The sequence below is a fragment of the Trichoderma breve genome, chromosome 4, assembly GCF_028502605.1.
Source record: "Trichoderma breve strain T069 chromosome 4, whole genome shotgun sequence".
In the NCBI taxonomy this organism is placed as follows: domain Eukaryota; kingdom Fungi; phylum Ascomycota; class Sordariomycetes; order Hypocreales; family Hypocreaceae; genus Trichoderma; species Trichoderma breve.
Genome location: NC_079235.1, coordinates 2600575 through 2617266, shown reverse-complemented (window position 1 = coordinate 2617266; position 16692 = coordinate 2600575). Strand labels below are relative to the sequence as shown.

At 52.6% G+C, this 16692-nt stretch overlaps 4 protein-coding genes across 4 annotated transcripts; 2 read left to right on the top strand and 2 right to left on the bottom strand.

The window, feature by feature from the left end:
• Positions 1 to 183: 183 nt before the first annotated feature.
• Positions 184 to 1227, bottom strand: T069G_07050 (tho complex subunit 7 domain-containing protein; the record flags this gene model as incomplete). The annotated part of the gene is made up of 1 exon (XM_056174260.1): positions 184 to 1227. The coding sequence occupies one exon, from the start codon at positions 1225 to 1227 to the stop codon at positions 184 to 186; it is 1044 nt and encodes a 347-aa protein (XP_056027839.1).
• A 381-nt stretch (positions 1228 to 1608) lies between these two features.
• T069G_07049 (uncharacterized protein) lies at positions 1609 to 3207 on the top strand (the record flags this gene model as incomplete). Its single annotated transcript, XM_056174259.1, has 6 exons — positions 1609 to 1657; positions 1713 to 1790; positions 1864 to 2292; positions 2353 to 2464; positions 2509 to 2564; positions 2675 to 3207. The coding sequence occupies 6 exons, from the start codon at positions 1609 to 1611 to the stop codon at positions 3205 to 3207; spliced, it is 1257 nt and encodes a 418-aa protein (XP_056027838.1).
• A 1575-nt stretch (positions 3208 to 4782) lies between these two features.
• Positions 4783 to 6919, top strand: T069G_07048 (uncharacterized protein; the record flags this gene model as incomplete). Its single annotated transcript, XM_056174258.1, has 6 exons — positions 4783 to 5477; positions 5737 to 5950; positions 6046 to 6079; positions 6140 to 6198; positions 6530 to 6594; positions 6874 to 6919. The coding sequence occupies 6 exons, from the start codon at positions 4783 to 4785 to the stop codon at positions 6917 to 6919; spliced, it is 1113 nt and encodes a 370-aa protein (XP_056027837.1).
• A 3843-nt stretch (positions 6920 to 10762) lies between these two features.
• On the bottom strand, positions 10763 to 12594 carry T069G_07047 (bZIP transcription factor domain-containing protein; the record flags this gene model as incomplete). Its single annotated transcript, XM_056174257.1, has 2 exons — positions 10763 to 11822; positions 11882 to 12594. 2 exons carry the CDS (start codon positions 12592 to 12594, stop codon positions 10763 to 10765), a joined length of 1773 nt encoding a protein of 590 aa, XP_056027836.1.
• Positions 12595 to 16692: the final 4098 nt, after the last annotated feature.

The window sequence follows — 16692 nt, the reverse complement described above, 5'->3', positions numbered from 1 at the left end:
AAGAGTTTACGTACGATATAATACACAATACACAATAATACACAGCGGTGGTCCACATCACCGGATACCCAACAATGGTATTCCATCCCCTTTTGGGGGGATTTCAATTCGGGTATCCTAATTGTACAACGATCCTATCCGTCGTTTTTTTAAATAAAAGCAATGCTATGCAGACAGCCCAATCTAATTATCAACCTCCATCTTATCATCATTTCTTGCGCCCGATTTGTCGTCGTCTTCATCTTCTTCGCCCTCTTCCTCATCCCTTTCAACCCTTGAATCGTCCATCTCAACGTCTTCTCCAGTCTCGGTGCCCGAATCGTCATCTCGTAGCGGAGGTTGTGATAATTCTCTCGTCGAAGCCCTGCTCCCTAATCTTGAAGTTGTTCCGGCATCTGTAGATAGAAGCTGCAGTCGATCCGGCCGGGGTGAGCCTGCTGACGGTGTCGGTCCGTCCACCGATATTGCTGGTTGAGGCGTCTCTTGCAGTGTTCCGTCGCCATCTGGACGCGGTGTCCCAGTATTGCTTGGCTCGATACCTGGTGTCTGGCCACCACGCTGCTCCTCCACTTCTTCCTCCCCGCCTTCGTTCATGCCTTCTCTCCTGTCTACTTCTTCCTTTTCGTCCCTGATCTGCCGTCTTAGCAACATGCCCTCCTCCATGATTCTGTTGAATTGATCTCTCCGCTCTTTCCATGTTCCGCTGTATGTTTCGCTTTCCCGCTCCAGCTCCTTGCATTCCTCTTCTAGCTTCTCTAGAGCAGCGAACTGGTCTTCGCGTGGCCGTAGCAGGCGATTAGACAATATCTTCTCCGCCAGCTCGTCAAACTTCTTCCGTCGTGCCAGAGTCGCCTTTGCGTCTTCCAACTGCTCTCGCAGGCGCGCATTGTTTTCTCGGGCGGCCTGGCATTCTGCAAGGATGCGCTGCTTGTCTGCTTCGTATCGCTCTCGCTCTCGCTCGTTTGCATCATGAAGGAATTGGAAGCGAGCAATGCTGCTATCAAAGGCGGCGAAATCGAACGTTAGGTCTTCCTGTAGCTGAGCACTGCTCGAGGTCTGGCCTCCATTTTGGCTTGCGGTATCGGATTGAATAGCGCTAGAGACAATCGCAGAGATGGAAGACAATCGCTTGGTGATGCGTTTGAACGGCTTTTCCTCAACGTTGAGAAGACGGCTTTTGTGAAGTTCCGACTCGCCCTTTTCGTCCAGCAGCTCCCAAGAAGCCATGGCTGGGATGTGCAGAGAATAGAATCGGATTGTGCAGCAATGATATGTCGATGGTGAGAATAGGCACAGGCGATATACAGGATAAGCGGCTGCTTGCTTGGGCAATTCGCAAAGTGATGAATGGCTGGCTTGTTACTTTACTCAGCCTCGCACTGCAAAGACGTGAGCGCGTTGATGACTAATCTTGCTCGCCACTTTTCGAGACTAATCTGCCCACAGGCAACTCGGTAGCCTTGCATTTCCTTGACCCAACATAATTTCACCTGCTTCTTGTTTGAGCTGCAAATCACTGCCAAAACATACGAAAATCCAGTGCCTTTTCTCAGAGATTTTACACTGAATCAAACACACAGCTTGCGACCGAAATCTCCCATCCCCACCATGTCAGAAGAGGACAAGGAGCTTCTGGCGCGCATCGGCCAGCTCGCTGGTAAGACCATCAGCTGTCCCGCGATGACTTCATAGTGCTCACTACCTTATTCTAGGCCAGATCAACCGACACAAGAACCAGCAAGCCGGCTACCAGTCTGTGCCACCATCGCATCACCCACATCGCCATCGAGGTTCGTATAGTGTCAACACGTTCAGACGATGACGAAACTGACGCTGCCAAAGGAAATGTCTATCGCCAAGCAGGCGCACCATATCCCAGCAGAGGGTATAGCAGCCGGCCAGCCGCCACCCACCGCCACAGGACTCTGCATCTTAATGCTTCAGGATCTGCCTCTGGATCAGCTTCCAGCTCGGCCGCGCCCAGTCCCGCTCCCACAACCTCGGGCTGGGTATCCAAAAACGACCGCCACCGCCAACTCATAAACGCTAGTATATACGAAAAGGACAGCCAGAATCGGGCTAAAGCTATCGAAGAGACGCGACAGCGAAATCTCAAAGAGCGACGCCTTCGAGAAAAGAAACGATTTGGCGACTACCTTCGCCATCAAGCGGGAGTTGTTGGGGTTGCGGGTACGAGCATGAGCGCTAACTCGACAGGATTGAATGAAATATCGGTCAACGGCATTCGCTTCCGCGTTCTAGACGGAGGAAAGAAGCTTGTAAAAGCTCCTGGTGAGTCATGCGTCACTATCCGTCATCTTCTTCTCACTATTACTCACGAGAGACTTTCAGACGATCCCGCCTCCCCTGCCATGACGCCAAAATTGACAGTCATTGCTGGTGTCAAGTTCCATCGTACCAAGACTGGAAACCTTGTCGCACAGAGGATAGTTAGAGACCATCGGTATGTTCAACTCCCAGGGATGATTGTGGCGCTAACATATGCAGTCGATCCGGTGCGGTCAAAAAACTCGATCAACGGTGCAAAATCTTTTCCACGACCGGTAAATGTTACTTTTTTTCTTACACCTACGACGACGAAACATCCTAAAGCTCTACGAGGCAGCGACATAGATGGGAGGGACGCTAACCACTAACTTGCCTTTTCTCTTAGGTTCTTGTCCGAAAGGCCCAAGCTGCCGATACATTCACGACCCTGACAAGGTGGCCCTCTGCAAAGATTTCTTGAAAGACGGCAAGTGTCCCAATGGCGAGGCATGCGACCTCTCCCATGAGCTTACTCCAGAACGTGTCCCGAACTGCTTGCACTATGCCAAGGGGCAATGCTCCCGGCCTGACTGTCCCTTTACTCACTCCAATGCCTCCCCAAGTGCCCCCGTGTGTGCGGCATTTGGATTCTGCGGTTACTGTGACAAGGGTGCAGATTGCACCGATCGCCACGTCTTTGAATGCCCAGACTTCAGCAACACCGGTATCTGTAAAACCAGGGGATGTAAGCTGCTCCATCGTGAGAGGGCAAGCGTCCTCCGCAACCAGGCCAAGCAGCGCGACGAGGCAGAGGACGTCTCGAGCGAAGATGAATCGGTTGATTCAGACGACGTCGACTCGGACGAAGTGGCCGAGTTTCTCGAGGGCGACGATGATGACTCTGACTTTGAGAACCCAAAGGACTACCTCCCCCTTTAGCCGAGTCAAGCAGCCACCGCCCGTAGACTGGTCGAACCGAATTCGATCCAACGCGCAGTCTCATGATCCTATTCTTTTGGAGATTTGAGACAATGTGCCCTTTCTTGATTTATTTAGCATGCGATAGGCTCCGTCTTCTGTTTTCTTCTATAGTACCGACGAGGCAACCATGGCATTGATGAGGTTTCTCTTTTTTCTTGTTTTATTTCTACTACCAAGGGATGGATTTTATACCAAGATACCCTGCTACGCAGCACTTTTGATATCAATCATTTGCCTAGGGTGCAAAGAGGAAAAAAGAAAAAAGAAAGATGATTTGCAGTGCGGAAGAACGAGACAGAATAGATGAAGAGAGGAAGAGAGAAAGAAGTCTCTTTGTTAGGAAAACAGCAACATGTTGGTAACAAATAATAATAAGGACAGAAAGAAATAAAAGAAGAATTAAATAATTTCAATCAACTGATGTATTAACTGTTCAACATCTGTAAAACCTCCCCCCTGTCCCTTTGTTCTCTCGAACATTAACTCCTAAAATGAGGGCCCGGCCGCTGGGCTGGTGCTTATTTCTTATTTCCTCCCCTAACCGACCACCGTTGGCTTACCGCGCTTTAGCGAAGGCGGCCTGCTAGAGAGATTCGGTGATCGGCGCCCACAGCGGCCGGATAGAGCCCCGAGCGTCTCCCCTAAAATGATCAAGACATCAAATCCATCAAGATAGTTTGGGAGGCCCTTGTCTAGGTTCATGGATCGAATATGAAAAAAACACGGGCACCAATATTAACCTTGAACCTTTTTTAGTTGGCTTCCTTCCCCCCCCCCCCCCCCCCCCCCCCCCTGGTTCGGTGCTATTAGAATACGATGGAGTTTATTTGCCAAGGGCGACTGGAGACTTCTAATCCTAAGAAAGATTGACTCCATAATGCCAGATTGGGGGGTAATTCTATTTTCTTTGGCGGTTCCTAGACCAGTTTCAAAAGGGACGGCGCCTGGCCATTTTCTCTCTTCTCCCCAATTGAACTGTGCTGTGCTCTTTTGTATTGTAACCCATCATCAGAAGCGCCGAATCCTTTTGCCGCGCGGGAAAATCAAGCACGGGGAAATCCCATTGTCACTGTTGGTTTGCGACATCAAGCAAATTCGGCCTCCTTTTTCCCAATTGCTCTTCTTTGAGAAAGAAACCCGAGGCGGGCCTTTTGTTTGCACTGCACAAAAGCATTCGATCGTGTCAGTCAGTGCTACAAAGAGGAACTGATACTGACAACTGACTAACCAACATCAGCCTGGCTTCTCTGCCTCAGCCACTGGCTGACTGCCTCACTGAACCCTGAACCTGCGCCTGCGGACCTCGCCATCATTCGACGTAGAGCAGCAGCATATTCTATTTTTGGGTGACAGATCGGGGGGGCTTGGACATTTCATGATCAGCATCACTACGGCGTTATCATTGCGAGATATAGAAGGGCCTTTGCTGTGCTGCTTTTTCCTTGTGCTGGACTAGAAGGACAATCACCAGAGGACAGACATTCAGCTCTTCACTTACAGAACACCAAAAACTACTAAAGCACTCTTGCAATCATGGGGCTCCGGGATGCGCTACGGAAGAAGGAGGCTATAGAGCATGATCAGGGCCCAGACATCACTTTTGTTCGCTCCGATACTGTTTCGCAGCAGGTGATTATGGCGTCGGACGAGGGAGGCCACAACAACGACGGCTTGCTGTCGCCCACGTCGACTAGCGGCGAGCACCGAAAGTCGAGACGGAGCTTCGACTTCTTCCACTCAGACCAGTCGCGGAGCGCCTCTGCCTCCTCGTCGGCGTCCAACAAGAAGGAGAGCGCGGCAAGACGCCTGTCGCACAGGCTGCATCTAAGTCGGCCGCCCGAGACCTCTGACCATGTGCCGCAGAACCTACCGGAGATTGTGGTCCCAGCAGCCGACGTGCAGGATAAAGACGCCGCAGAGCTGCAGTGGGAGAAGCGGGCAACCATGCTAGCCGGGCAGAACGACCTCGCCAGGAGTCGCCCGTCGTCGAGAGATGCCTCAGACGGCATGGCCCAGATGAGTCTAGACGCATCTGCCTCTCGCAGCCGAAGCCCCTCGGCCAACTCGGGGCCTGTTTCGTCCAAGGAAATCGATGCCGACATCCAAGAGGCGATTCGACTGCATGAGGAGGGGAATTATGCGGAAGCGACCAAGATGTTCGGGCGCCTTGCAGACGAGAGCGGCGCCAACAATCCCCTCAGCCAGGTTCTCTATGGACTGGCACTCAGGTGAGTGCTACCATGGCCTGGATCCCAATTAGCCATTTCATTTCCATTCTGCGGTGGCGATGCGCTGCTGCCGGTGAATCCTGAGAGACGGAGAGAGAGCTCCAGCTCCCCCTCATTGATTGTCTCGATTTCCCCTTGAGCGCGCCCTCACATATCACATCACATCATTTGATTTTACGTGACATGGCCATCATATGATTAGCAGGCGATTAAGAAGAGAGAGCATCCGGACTAACACAGCCTTGCTTTCTTCCCATAGGCACGGCTGGGGTTGCACGCCAGATACTGCGCGAGCGGTCCACTATCTAACGGCAGCGGCCTCTAACGCTGCGTCGGTCGAGCAATTGGCCATCCAGGCCGGTCTCAAGAAGGGAGGAGCTGCAAAGGGAGAGCTAGTCCTGGCCATCTTCGAATTGGCCAACTGTTTCCGCCACGGCTGGGGCATCGACAAGGACCCAGTCGCTGCAAAGCAGGTATGCATATTGCCTTTTCGATATCAGGGGTTGACGACTGGTCGGCTTCTGGGCTTTGCTGATTAGATACTGACCACTGCTCCAAAACTGAACAGTACTATGAGACAGCGGCAAACTTGGGCGATACTGGTGAGTTGCAGATGCAGCCCTGTATCTGAAAAAGCTCCGGATGCTGACGAGTGAACAAAGACGCCATGAACGAGGTTGCCTGGTGCTACCTAGAAGGCTACGGCTGTAAAAAGGACAAGGTACGTCGACGATTAGTCAAAACATCGATGACATAACTTGCTCTTGCAATCCGTCTCATGGCACGAAAGAGAGCCAAGCCTCATCAACCAAGGCACCACAAGCTGTGGCTTGCCACTCGTGGCCAGTCTGGCTGACAAAGGCGAGGTTGATGCCCAACGTCTCACCAGACCCCAGAGTTGGGCGTCGATGAGGAATGAGCGGGCACGCGAAGGCGCAAAGTTGCGCATGTCCAATCGAAAATGGCACGGGCAGAGTGGCCGCTTTTCCCCTCCCCGCAGACTCCGATCCGTTACGTGAGGCTGATGTTTGACCCCTTATTTGGGAGTACAGTTTGCTGCAGCCCAGTATTATCGACGGGCTGAGAAGGGTGGCAACAAGACACTAGGAAATACGTGGTAAGTCACCAAAACGCATCCATACTTGCTCGTCGTGTCAGCTGTGGGCATCCTTGTGTGTGCTGTGATGCATCACTCCCGAGTGGCCGGACCTCGCTTGCGACCCATCCGTGCAACTTGATCACACTCTTCCTCCTGGAGGAGGCTATGCATGGCTGCGACGGTTTGCGGTCTCATGATAGTGGCCAGGAGCTCCAGAGGATTGTGATGTGCTACACTGTCCAGCCCCAATGAGAAGACGAGGGCTTTGGGAGGCGTTGATAGCTAACGTGTTTGCAGGATATGGAAGGAAAAGTATAACCCGGAAAACCGCAAGAAAAAATAGGGGGTCACAGGTAGGCAGATCTCCTTGACTCGATGAGGGCTCAGTAGTGCCTCCCGGCTCTAGGCCCTTTCTCTCTCAGCGTATTTCCTCTCTTATTCAGCGGCCGTTATTGGATATCCACGGGGATGGGGTCTTTTTCTTCCCACTGCCGCATTGCGTGTCCCTCGTGTGGCTTTAAACAGCAAGTAAGAACGCTCCATTGTGACCCATCCTGCGTCCTGCGGTTCACATTTGCGGGGTGCTGCTGTTGTACCACTCGGAGGCATGGACGCGGCATACTGTAGTCTAGGCGTTGTGGACGGCTCATGTACATAGCAGGCGATTGCGGCATGTATGTTTTGTCTGTATGTAGCATGTATGGTTGTGTATGTGAACTGCGAGAGTCTGAAGATGTATGGCTGTGAGGCCACAGCATTCTGTTCCGTCCATGTGTGTAGCGTGTGCTGTATGCGGCCACTGAAGGAGCAACAGCCAAACAAACCAGCTGCTGTGCTCATTCCCAGAGACTCGCTAACATGGAAAGGGAAAAGAAAGGACCACAGAGGCAGCTGCAGCTGTAACCCGGAGATTTGGAGCAAATGGGAGCGCGGGTCTGGCGATGCCTCTGTGCGGGCGGCTGTTTTACCAGCTTTGCCCTAGCTGGGGGATCGTTTTTGATGCCTGATTGCGCATGTCGGTACGAGTAGGTGGTCCGGATGCATGTGCGTGCGCACGTACATGATGTATGTGTATGTAGGCGGGCACGTATGTATGTGTTGTTCAGCTGTCGCCATGAGATTGGATGGAAGACGAGACGAGCAGACTCTTGCTGTGGAGGCGGCCAGATATCGAGACCTAGTACGAGTGGGCTGGTGCAAGAAGTGCTGCCGAACCCTGCCTTGTTGTAGTTTTTTTTCTCTCTCTCCTTGCTGTCGTTGGCCATTTGCTTACCAATGGCCATCGGGCTTTGGGTATCAATTCGTGAGTCATTTATCACAATCAAGTCGGCGTGCTCACAATCGACGTTGCTGGCAGACACTCTGCTAGTCCCGGGTAAGGGAGGTTCTCAATGGAGGTGTCACGACCGGTGCAGCTGTAAGGGACAAGGGCAGCTTTGTTAGCATTGGCTCTTGGCGGGTAGAGTTCTGTACGAGCATGCAAGATGCATGTATGGTTGTTTGTATGTGCGGTACGAGCATGTAAGTGTGTATGCGGGTATGCGTATATGCACCCAGGCAGGTCGGTGGATGTGCCTCTGTCATGTACACGAGATATGACCGTCCGCTTGCTTGCCACCAAAGGTATAGTAGGAACGTTCCGCAGTTGAAGTGCGAGTACACGGCAGAGGTACTTTGATATTCTGGCGCCTGGGTCGCATCAGCAGCGGTCCTCCCAATGCCTATCGATTTTTCAAGGCGATGGATCTTTTAGTCTCAAGGCCACCAGGATCGGCCCGAGGGGTGTATCAGCAGCGGCCGTTGGCGTCGTGTCAATGGAGGAGCCAAAACAGAGACCCGGGGCTAGCAAAAGCCATGGCTTTGTCTTCCAGAAGCGTACATGAGAGCTGCCATTCGCCTGAGCTAGAGCGGATGCGTCTGAAATAAGTGTGCGCGTGCGAATTGGCTGGAGGCGTGGGCGTTTCATCCATTTCGCCAAAAACCCGAGGTAGTGGCCGGCTCTGGGAGGCAATTGGCTGGCAACAGAGCAGATGATCAGTTCTTGCAGATGGAGAATGGCTCGCCGATTCGTGGATGCACCTCGCAGACTAGTTGCTTGTAATTATGGCGAATGGGAGAGGTGGGATGGACTGGAAACAGGGAGGGCGAAAAAAATGAGGGGGCTGGAGTTTATTGGGAATCCTGTCGTTCTTATTTTGCTCGATTTATGTTATTCCGTGGTAGGCAAAGCTCACACAGGCCTGTTATTTGGGTAATGATTTTGGTGTATTTATTTTATTTTATCTTATTTATTCTATTTGAACTTTTTTCTGGCGTCGGGTAGCAGTTATTGGACTCCCTCTCGTACCTTCTTCCTATCGAGAGCCGTCGGTGGCAAGGGCGAGGCAGGTAGTAGTCAGTTACCTACAAACTCAATCTCGTGATGGCATCATTCATCCGCTCCCTTGGGAAGCATTTGGTTGTGTCAGTGACAAGGAATGAGGCACACACACGCGGCCACTAGAGTACCTACAAGGTAGTCGGAATATCGTTGACTACGCATGACGTTTGTGCGAGCTTAGTATTATACACTCATTACCTTGTAGGTAGGTAGTGGTATGTAGATACGAAGTAGATGGTAGCACTGCGGCCGCCAGACGACCACACGGTACCTCCAAGTCCATGACCACCACCTTTTCCCTTCCCTCCATCTACCATCCAGACTCTCTCCCAAGGAGGCTTAGGTCACAAGCAATACAACGCCAAGTCCCGGACTAAGACAGAACCAACCGTCTGCCTCGCTGGCGGTGTGATGTCAACCCAATGCCTCCCCTCAATCCAAGATGAGCCTTGTCTGTCCACGGCCCAGCTTTGCATCACGTCGCTTCCAGGTATGTCTCACGGCTCCACCCCGCTGTGTACGATATTCATCCTCGTCCCGGCTACACTATCCTCGAGTGGTAGTAGCAGGTGGTAAGATGTGCCGTCTTTCAAGGCACACGGCCGTCCATGCCGCTGAAGATGGGCAGGTCGATTTCCCTAGAGAGCAAGCAGACTGTCGAGGTATGCATTGTGCTTCGGGTAAGGGCGTCATTGACTTTTAGCCCTCGCCCAGGCACAAGGGCATGCATGGGCTGCAGCACACCACAGTCATAGATAGGTAGTGAACACAGGCACACACACAAGTTTGGATACAGTCACGGTCACGGCAAAAGGGAATCAAGGCATTGTGAATGTAAGCTGGATCTATGTCCATGTTCACATTGAAGAAAAAGCTATCTGAAATGAAATATGTCGTCAAAACCCAAGAGGCCATCTGTGTGGCTCGTTCCAAATAAAAAAGCTATGTCCAAAATGCCGCCCAAGTACAAAGGAAAGCCACCCAGGGATCGTATTTTTCGTCGCTGAGGTGGGTTCTCAAGAGAGTGTCGGGTAGAAGAGCCCGTTCCAGGTGCTCAATCTCATCATCGTCAATTTGGTTCCAATCTGTCATCATTCTGTATCGACATGCCTCGTAGATATCATTCTTTCGGTGCCAGGTATTCCATCCTGCACACAGATTCCCAATATCCAAAAAAGACCATGCCTTTCAAAAGTACAAGCATGTACTGGACTGGGGCCTGTAGCATGCCTGTTGTGCTGCTGCTTCTGCTTGTGTCCTATGCCTTTCGACCCACCAGCTGTCGAAAGGATCCAGCAAAAAGAAAAGGTGAAAAAAAGCCAAAGGGGGTGGAAAAAGAAATGCTGAAAGCCATCCAAATATAACACAAGGAAAAGAAAAAATAGCACAAGGAAATCAAAATCAAATCAAAATCAATCGCCAAAAAAATCAACGCTTGCTCGCTCGCTAGATCCGCAAAGAAATCGTAAGAGACTCCAAAGTAGATGGTTTTCATGAGAAAGCGGTTTGTTCAAATTCAAGAAGATGGGGGGTGAATGCGTGAGCAAAAAATCTCAAATAATGTGCATGTGGGGAGTCGCCCCGAGGCGACTCAAAATAAAGGCCAGCCTATCCAATCGTGGGAAAGGGCTGTACGAAGAGAAGAGTAAGAAGAAGTAGCATAAATTTGTCGGAGAAATGAAATTGAACCAAGACAGAATAGAGGGTGGAGAGGGTTGATCGTTGCATTACTGTAGCCATTTTTTGATTCGTCATCGTGAGATTTCGTGTTTTTTTTGTCTTTCGCGCCGGGTCTTTTTAATTCCTTCATGATCTCGCTTCGTTGCATTGCTGCGAATTTTGAGCGCCGTTGCACTCTACAACCATTCTGGCAAAGTTTCGGACCACATCGTTGGGGATCTGATCCCAGAGGAGAGTGCGAGTGTACACCTCGGCGGCACCGGACTGCTTGGCGGCGTCCCGCATCTCAGCAAGAGACTGAGCCAGGTTCTTGCGAGCCTTGGTGGGCATTCTACCGGCGGCATCGCGGAGGAAGTCGTGGTCGCTGACTCCGTTGTACTGGGCGGCAGAGAGGGAGAAGATCTGCTCGTTGGTCTGCTGTTGCGAGGGCTGGATGAGGCTATCACCGAGCTCTACAAGCATGGACGGCGCAACAACGCCATCAGCAGCCATGCCGGCCATAACACTAGCGCTAACGGGCTGTCCCCAAGAGACGCCGGAAGGCTGAGGAGCGATGGCGTGCGTGCCAGTCGAGGGGTCGACGCCGGCGTCCTTGAGGACGTTGTCGAGAAGAGTCGCCGATGCAACTCGGACATCCTCCGACACGCGGGGGATGGAGGGCATCGAGCGGCTAGACATGACAAAGGCGCCAACAAGGAAAAGCATGAACAACAAGCCACCCTGGGAGGAGCTCTTCTCAGAGCCGGAGGTGAAGGGGTTGGTGTCCTTCTTGACAGGGGCAACAGTCATGGGCGGCTTGACCTCATCAAAGTCGTTGAGGAAGCCATTATCCCAAGCACCGGCCAAATCCATGGCATCGTCCATGTCGTCGTAGGCACCGGAGAAGCCGTTGGCGGCAGCGTTGGGGGGAATGCTGCTCTCCAGGCGCTGGACATGGTCGGTCAGGACACCCACCTTTTTCCTCAGCTCACCAGTCTCGATAGTGTGAGTGCGGATCATCTCGTCCTTCTCAAGGGTGAGGGTCTCGATGTAATCGACGCACTGCTGCTTCTCGAGCATGAGCTGCTCCACCTTGGTCTTGAGGCTAGCCAGCTCCTCTTCCATGTCAGTGATGACGACGGTGAATTGCTTCTTCTCATCTTCCAAGCGCTCAGTGTGCTGCTTCTTGCGCTGCCGAGAGTCGAGACTATTGAAACAGTTAGCTTTCTATGCGCAGTGCCAAGATGATGTGAATAGTGTACTTACGCTGCCTGTCGGTTTCGCAGCAGTCGCTTCTGTTGCTTGAGTTCCTTAATCTCCTGCTCATCCGTCGACTGGGAAATCAACTGGTCGATGTTGCTCAAGTTCCGCTCAGCGGGGATCTCAAAGCGAGCATTCTTCTTGCGAATGCCATCGCCGCGTCGCAGATCATTGTGCGATCGGATGGAGGGGCTGCTAGGTCGCATCTTCTTGGCGTCTTGCATGGCCTGGCTGTCCGCCAGACCGGCGAACATGTTGCCTGAGGTGGGGAAAGGAGTGGGAGCGTGGATGGGCTGCTGGAAAATGGAAGTGTTGGCATCAAAATCCGTCGCCATACCACTGAAGCGCTGGAAAGGCGTGGCTGCTCCGGAGCCTCCGTTCATGGCCCAGGGATTGCCCGAAGAGATGAAAGGGTTGCCAGAGGGCTGGTCGAAGCGCATGTAGGGGTTTGTGCTATGCGGCTCGAAGAAGGGGTTGTTGGAAGGCAGCGACTGCATGTCGACAGAGTGCCAATCTTCCGTCTTGGGAGAGAAGAGAGGTCCTCCGATGCCGAATGACTCTCGCCTGTTGTCCATAGGAGGGGAAAGTTCCAAGCCTGAGTCAATGCCGCTGTGATCAAGAAGGCTGTCATCTAGGCCGTTGGTCTCCTCTGCCTTGAAGAACTTTTGCTCATGGCTCGCGTCCATAGCCATGGATGCTGAAGAGTAATAGTTGTCCATTCTGAGAAGATGTGACTGTGTGAGGGGGGGCCGTCAAAGGCGACGGAGTGAGGTTGAGAGGATGCAAAGGTCGACGTCAAAGAACCGAAAGAGAAAACAACGACCCGTAGAAAGAAGAAAAGAAGAAAGAAGAGGAAAACTGAGAAGAAATGTGATGAAAACGAGTACAGTAGTCGTGATGTGCTGATACTGTTGATGGTCTTCCGAGGACGAGATGTTAGCGAAGGGTGGCTTTTTATTTGTTGGAGCCGAGCAATGATGAAGCGGGGTTGAGAAAGAAGAAGAAAAAAAAATCACAAGCAACGTGCGTGGGCAGTAATTCGTGACAGCGTTAAAGGGTGATGCTGGAGGGGGAAGGGTCGTGAAACGCAGAGCAGATGCAAGTCATGAAAGTCGTCAAGCAGCGTTGAGAGGTGATGGGCAGATGCAAAGTGTGGGCGGGAGGTCGAGTGATATAAGATGGAGGCTGCTAAAAGGGCCAGTTGGGTTTGGCTTTTGGTGGGTGGATGGGAAGAGGAGCAGGGCTAAGAAAAACAGACAGGCCGGTTCTCTTAGCGCTGGAGGGGTGGGGTGGTTTAAGTGCGGGAGACGGACGGGACAGTAAGTGGTACTAAGTGCTAAGTGTAGTGGGAAGTGGGAAAAAAAACATTGATGCGAGAGAGGAGGTGCGCAGGCGGGCGACTAAGATAAAAATAAACCGACGACGCGCAACGGGGGAGAAAGTGGAAGGGAAAAGGTCAAAGGGAAAGGGGACGAGGTCGGACAGGATAAGATAGGACAGGATAGACGTCATCTTTGTTATGATTCCAGTATAAAGTTATATGGAAGCAGTAACGAGGATGATGAGGGCTATGATGACACAGCACTGCACTGGGCAAACGCTCGTCGAACACAAGCCGGGAAGAGGGGGGCCGGAGCGAAAAAACAAGGAAGAGAGGAGGGCTGACTCACTGATTGCACTCGTAGCACAGGCTGCTGCTACCACTGATCTCTTCTCTGCTGAGCAAACAAACAAGCAGAACAGAAAACAAGAGGATAGATGGCGTCGAATGGCGTTCAATGTTTGGATTAGTACTGAGCAAAGATAGAGATGCTGAGGGAGGAGGGATTTCTATATGTACTCAAAGGGCTACTTCGTACTGCTGTGGGGAGTTGGAAGTCTTGGGGAGAGCCCTCATACCTAGTAACAGCTGCAGCGGCAGTACAGGTTTAGCCAAGCTGATACTGGTCTACCGACATACTACCTACGTCGACTCATAGCTGGATAACAGGATAACAGACACCCCGTGTCGATAACACACGATACCGGCGTTATCGCCTGAGGCCGAATCTTGTCGATCGATTTCTTGCCAACCGCCGGCGCGCATGGGGCTGAGAGTGCTTAGGCTCGACTCGTAATAGGTACACATCCTCCGAGGATTCCACGCTTTCGGGCTCCCATGTATGTACTCTGTAGGTAGTGCGTATGTAATGTACATGTACGTATCTAGCATCCATGTACGAATATGTACGAGTGGGTGGTGCTGCGCTTGTATTGTTTTTGACCTAGATACTTGAGATGCTACTCTGTCTGTCGTAGCGCTCGTCAGTATGTCGGGCCTCAAACGGGTTTGTCTACTAGGTCGTATGGGCCTGGTGCTTGGGCCCAGAGTGGCAGGGATGCCTGTCAGTGAGCTTGCCTCTGCCCTCTGTTGATTTTTATTTTTTGCCTTGATTTTTTGTTTTTTTATTTTTTGCTGGATTTTTTCATTTTTTCCAAAATTTTCACACTCCGTGCTGGTACCCCATCCTGGGACGACCATGCGCCCGTACGATTAGGACGATTAGTAAGTACGGCCATTATCAATAAGTGCGTGCGTACGGACACTCGGAGCCAGCCCCTATACCCTTTGAGCTTGGTCCAATGGATCTCTGGCTAGGGTTATGGTGGGCATACAGACCTGTATGCCTACTGACAGTACACGAGAGTCTTGTCTGCCGATGTGATGCAAGTCCAAGTCATTGTCGCTATGTTTGGGACTCCTCCATCTCTGTGCTTTGTCACCCTTGTGTCGCGCTCGCTCTCGCACGAAGTACTCACCAAGCTGGGTTAATCCCTGGCCCCGGCTCCCCCCAAACTCCATCCCCTCCCTATCTCATGTGGCACTCGGGATGGGACTAGCAGTAGTCGTCGTCGTAGCAGAACATCTTATCCTGTACTCTGTTCGACTGCTACATACGTCTGCTAGTACCAGAAAGCAAGTCGGCCTCGGCATGGTCATCATCGACAGAGGCCATCCACACCTGATCGGCCTGGGGGAAGCTGCCTCTTGTGACTCGAAATAGCTTCCATCTGCCACAGGTAGCGCTTGTTATGGGAGACCGCCGTCGTTGCCGCTCTCTTCCCGGCGAGGATCATCCTGACCAGATGGCCGATGGGCATGAGACTGTCGTCATGACCAGTCGCTCAGTTCAGTAACATTCAACCCACGACGCCATCGTCAACCCATCAGCCGCCCAGGGAGAGAGAGGGACAGAGACAGAGGCAAACTACCTCCGACTCGACTCGCCTGAAGCAGGGCGGGTACTGAAAACGAATGAGCGTCCGACATGGCGCATGGCTGAATCTGTCAAGGCCGGTACCTCTAAGCGGGTCATGACGGGATGGCATCCGTGACGCCGGGAGGCAGAATTCCAAGATGGGGAGAGCCAGATGCTCAATGACAGGACGAGAATAGGTTGGGCACGAAACTCAATGCTGCTGCTGCCCAACCCAAGCCCTCCAAAGACGAGGGAGCGATGGACGGCGCTGCTGCTCCCGCACAACCCGGTGCGCCATACCCGCTACTAGTAACTTGTGACCACTGAGGGCTCGGGACGGGCCAGTCGTAGTGTGCATTGAGAGAGCCTTGCTAATGAGAGCGCTTGCTTCTTTGGCGTGCTGCTCGTACGAAGTGGTGGCCTGCGAATGACTGGACTGGGCGAGGGAGAGCGTCGATGGGGAAGATGGCCTTCCAAAGTGGTCTGTCACATCACGGCCCCGATCCTATTTGCCCGCCTTGGTCGTCGTGATGTGCCCTCGCGCTGTGTCTGGTCAGTCAAACCCCCCCCAGTTCTCCGCGGTTCTCCCAGACCCCCCTCCTCTGGCTCTATCGGTCCATGCTATCGTATCGTATCGGCATCCGCCAGGGAGCCGTCACAGGATGTGTCAATCGATAGGCAGATACCGGGCTGTTTGGGTGTCATGGTGCCCATCAGGCGAGCAAGATGTTTGGTTTGGCCTGGACCACTCATGCCTGAATGTGGTTGGATCTCCCGCAACTGCGACAAAACCCACCTGAGAAGCAAAGGTGGGCTGACAATGTACCTCTCAGCCCAATTTCGCTGACGAGGTACGACCGCATGGGCGGGGCGCTTCGTACTGTGGACCAGTCATGGGCTGCCAGTGCAGCAACAGCACCTGACCTGTGATTACGTGAGGTAGGTACTTGGCTGTGCACGCTGCGGTGCGGCGGCCGCAAGTACCGCAGCTGGTGCCACTCGCATGACTAACCTTAGCACGAGCAGTTGCAGTACAGTACAGTAGCAGCTAAAGCACAAGTAGGGAGAGCATCATGTATGCCTTCTGGGCAGCCAATTTAGAACACACGATAGTGTCATCCGCTTTGCCGTTTTGGCGTTGCCTCGCATCCTGCAACACGTATCAGGCAAGTGAAGCCACCAATGCATGACGATGCGCTCACCAACCAGACGGGGACAACACTGACTGACACCATTAGATAATCACTTATCGATTGTGCCCCATCTTCTGCAGTCTCTAGTGGCTGGTCTCCAGTCTCCAGCGTCTCCAGTCTCCAGTCTGCCGTCTCCATCTCCGGGACACTCGCACACTCGCCTGTCTGTCCTGCTCATCATCATGCGCCATGCTGCCTCTGCAGTGGACCGCCGTGGCTGGTGCATGCCTCCAACACGGGCCTTGGTCTGTCTCTGCTGCGATGCCTTGCTCCAACCAAAGGCTCCAGCAAGCTCCACTGTGACTGGCCGCATATGAGGCCGGCCTCCGCCAACTTGCTTGCACCATCTCCGCTGCTGCTTTGTCGGTGTGTTTGTTGCTGCCCA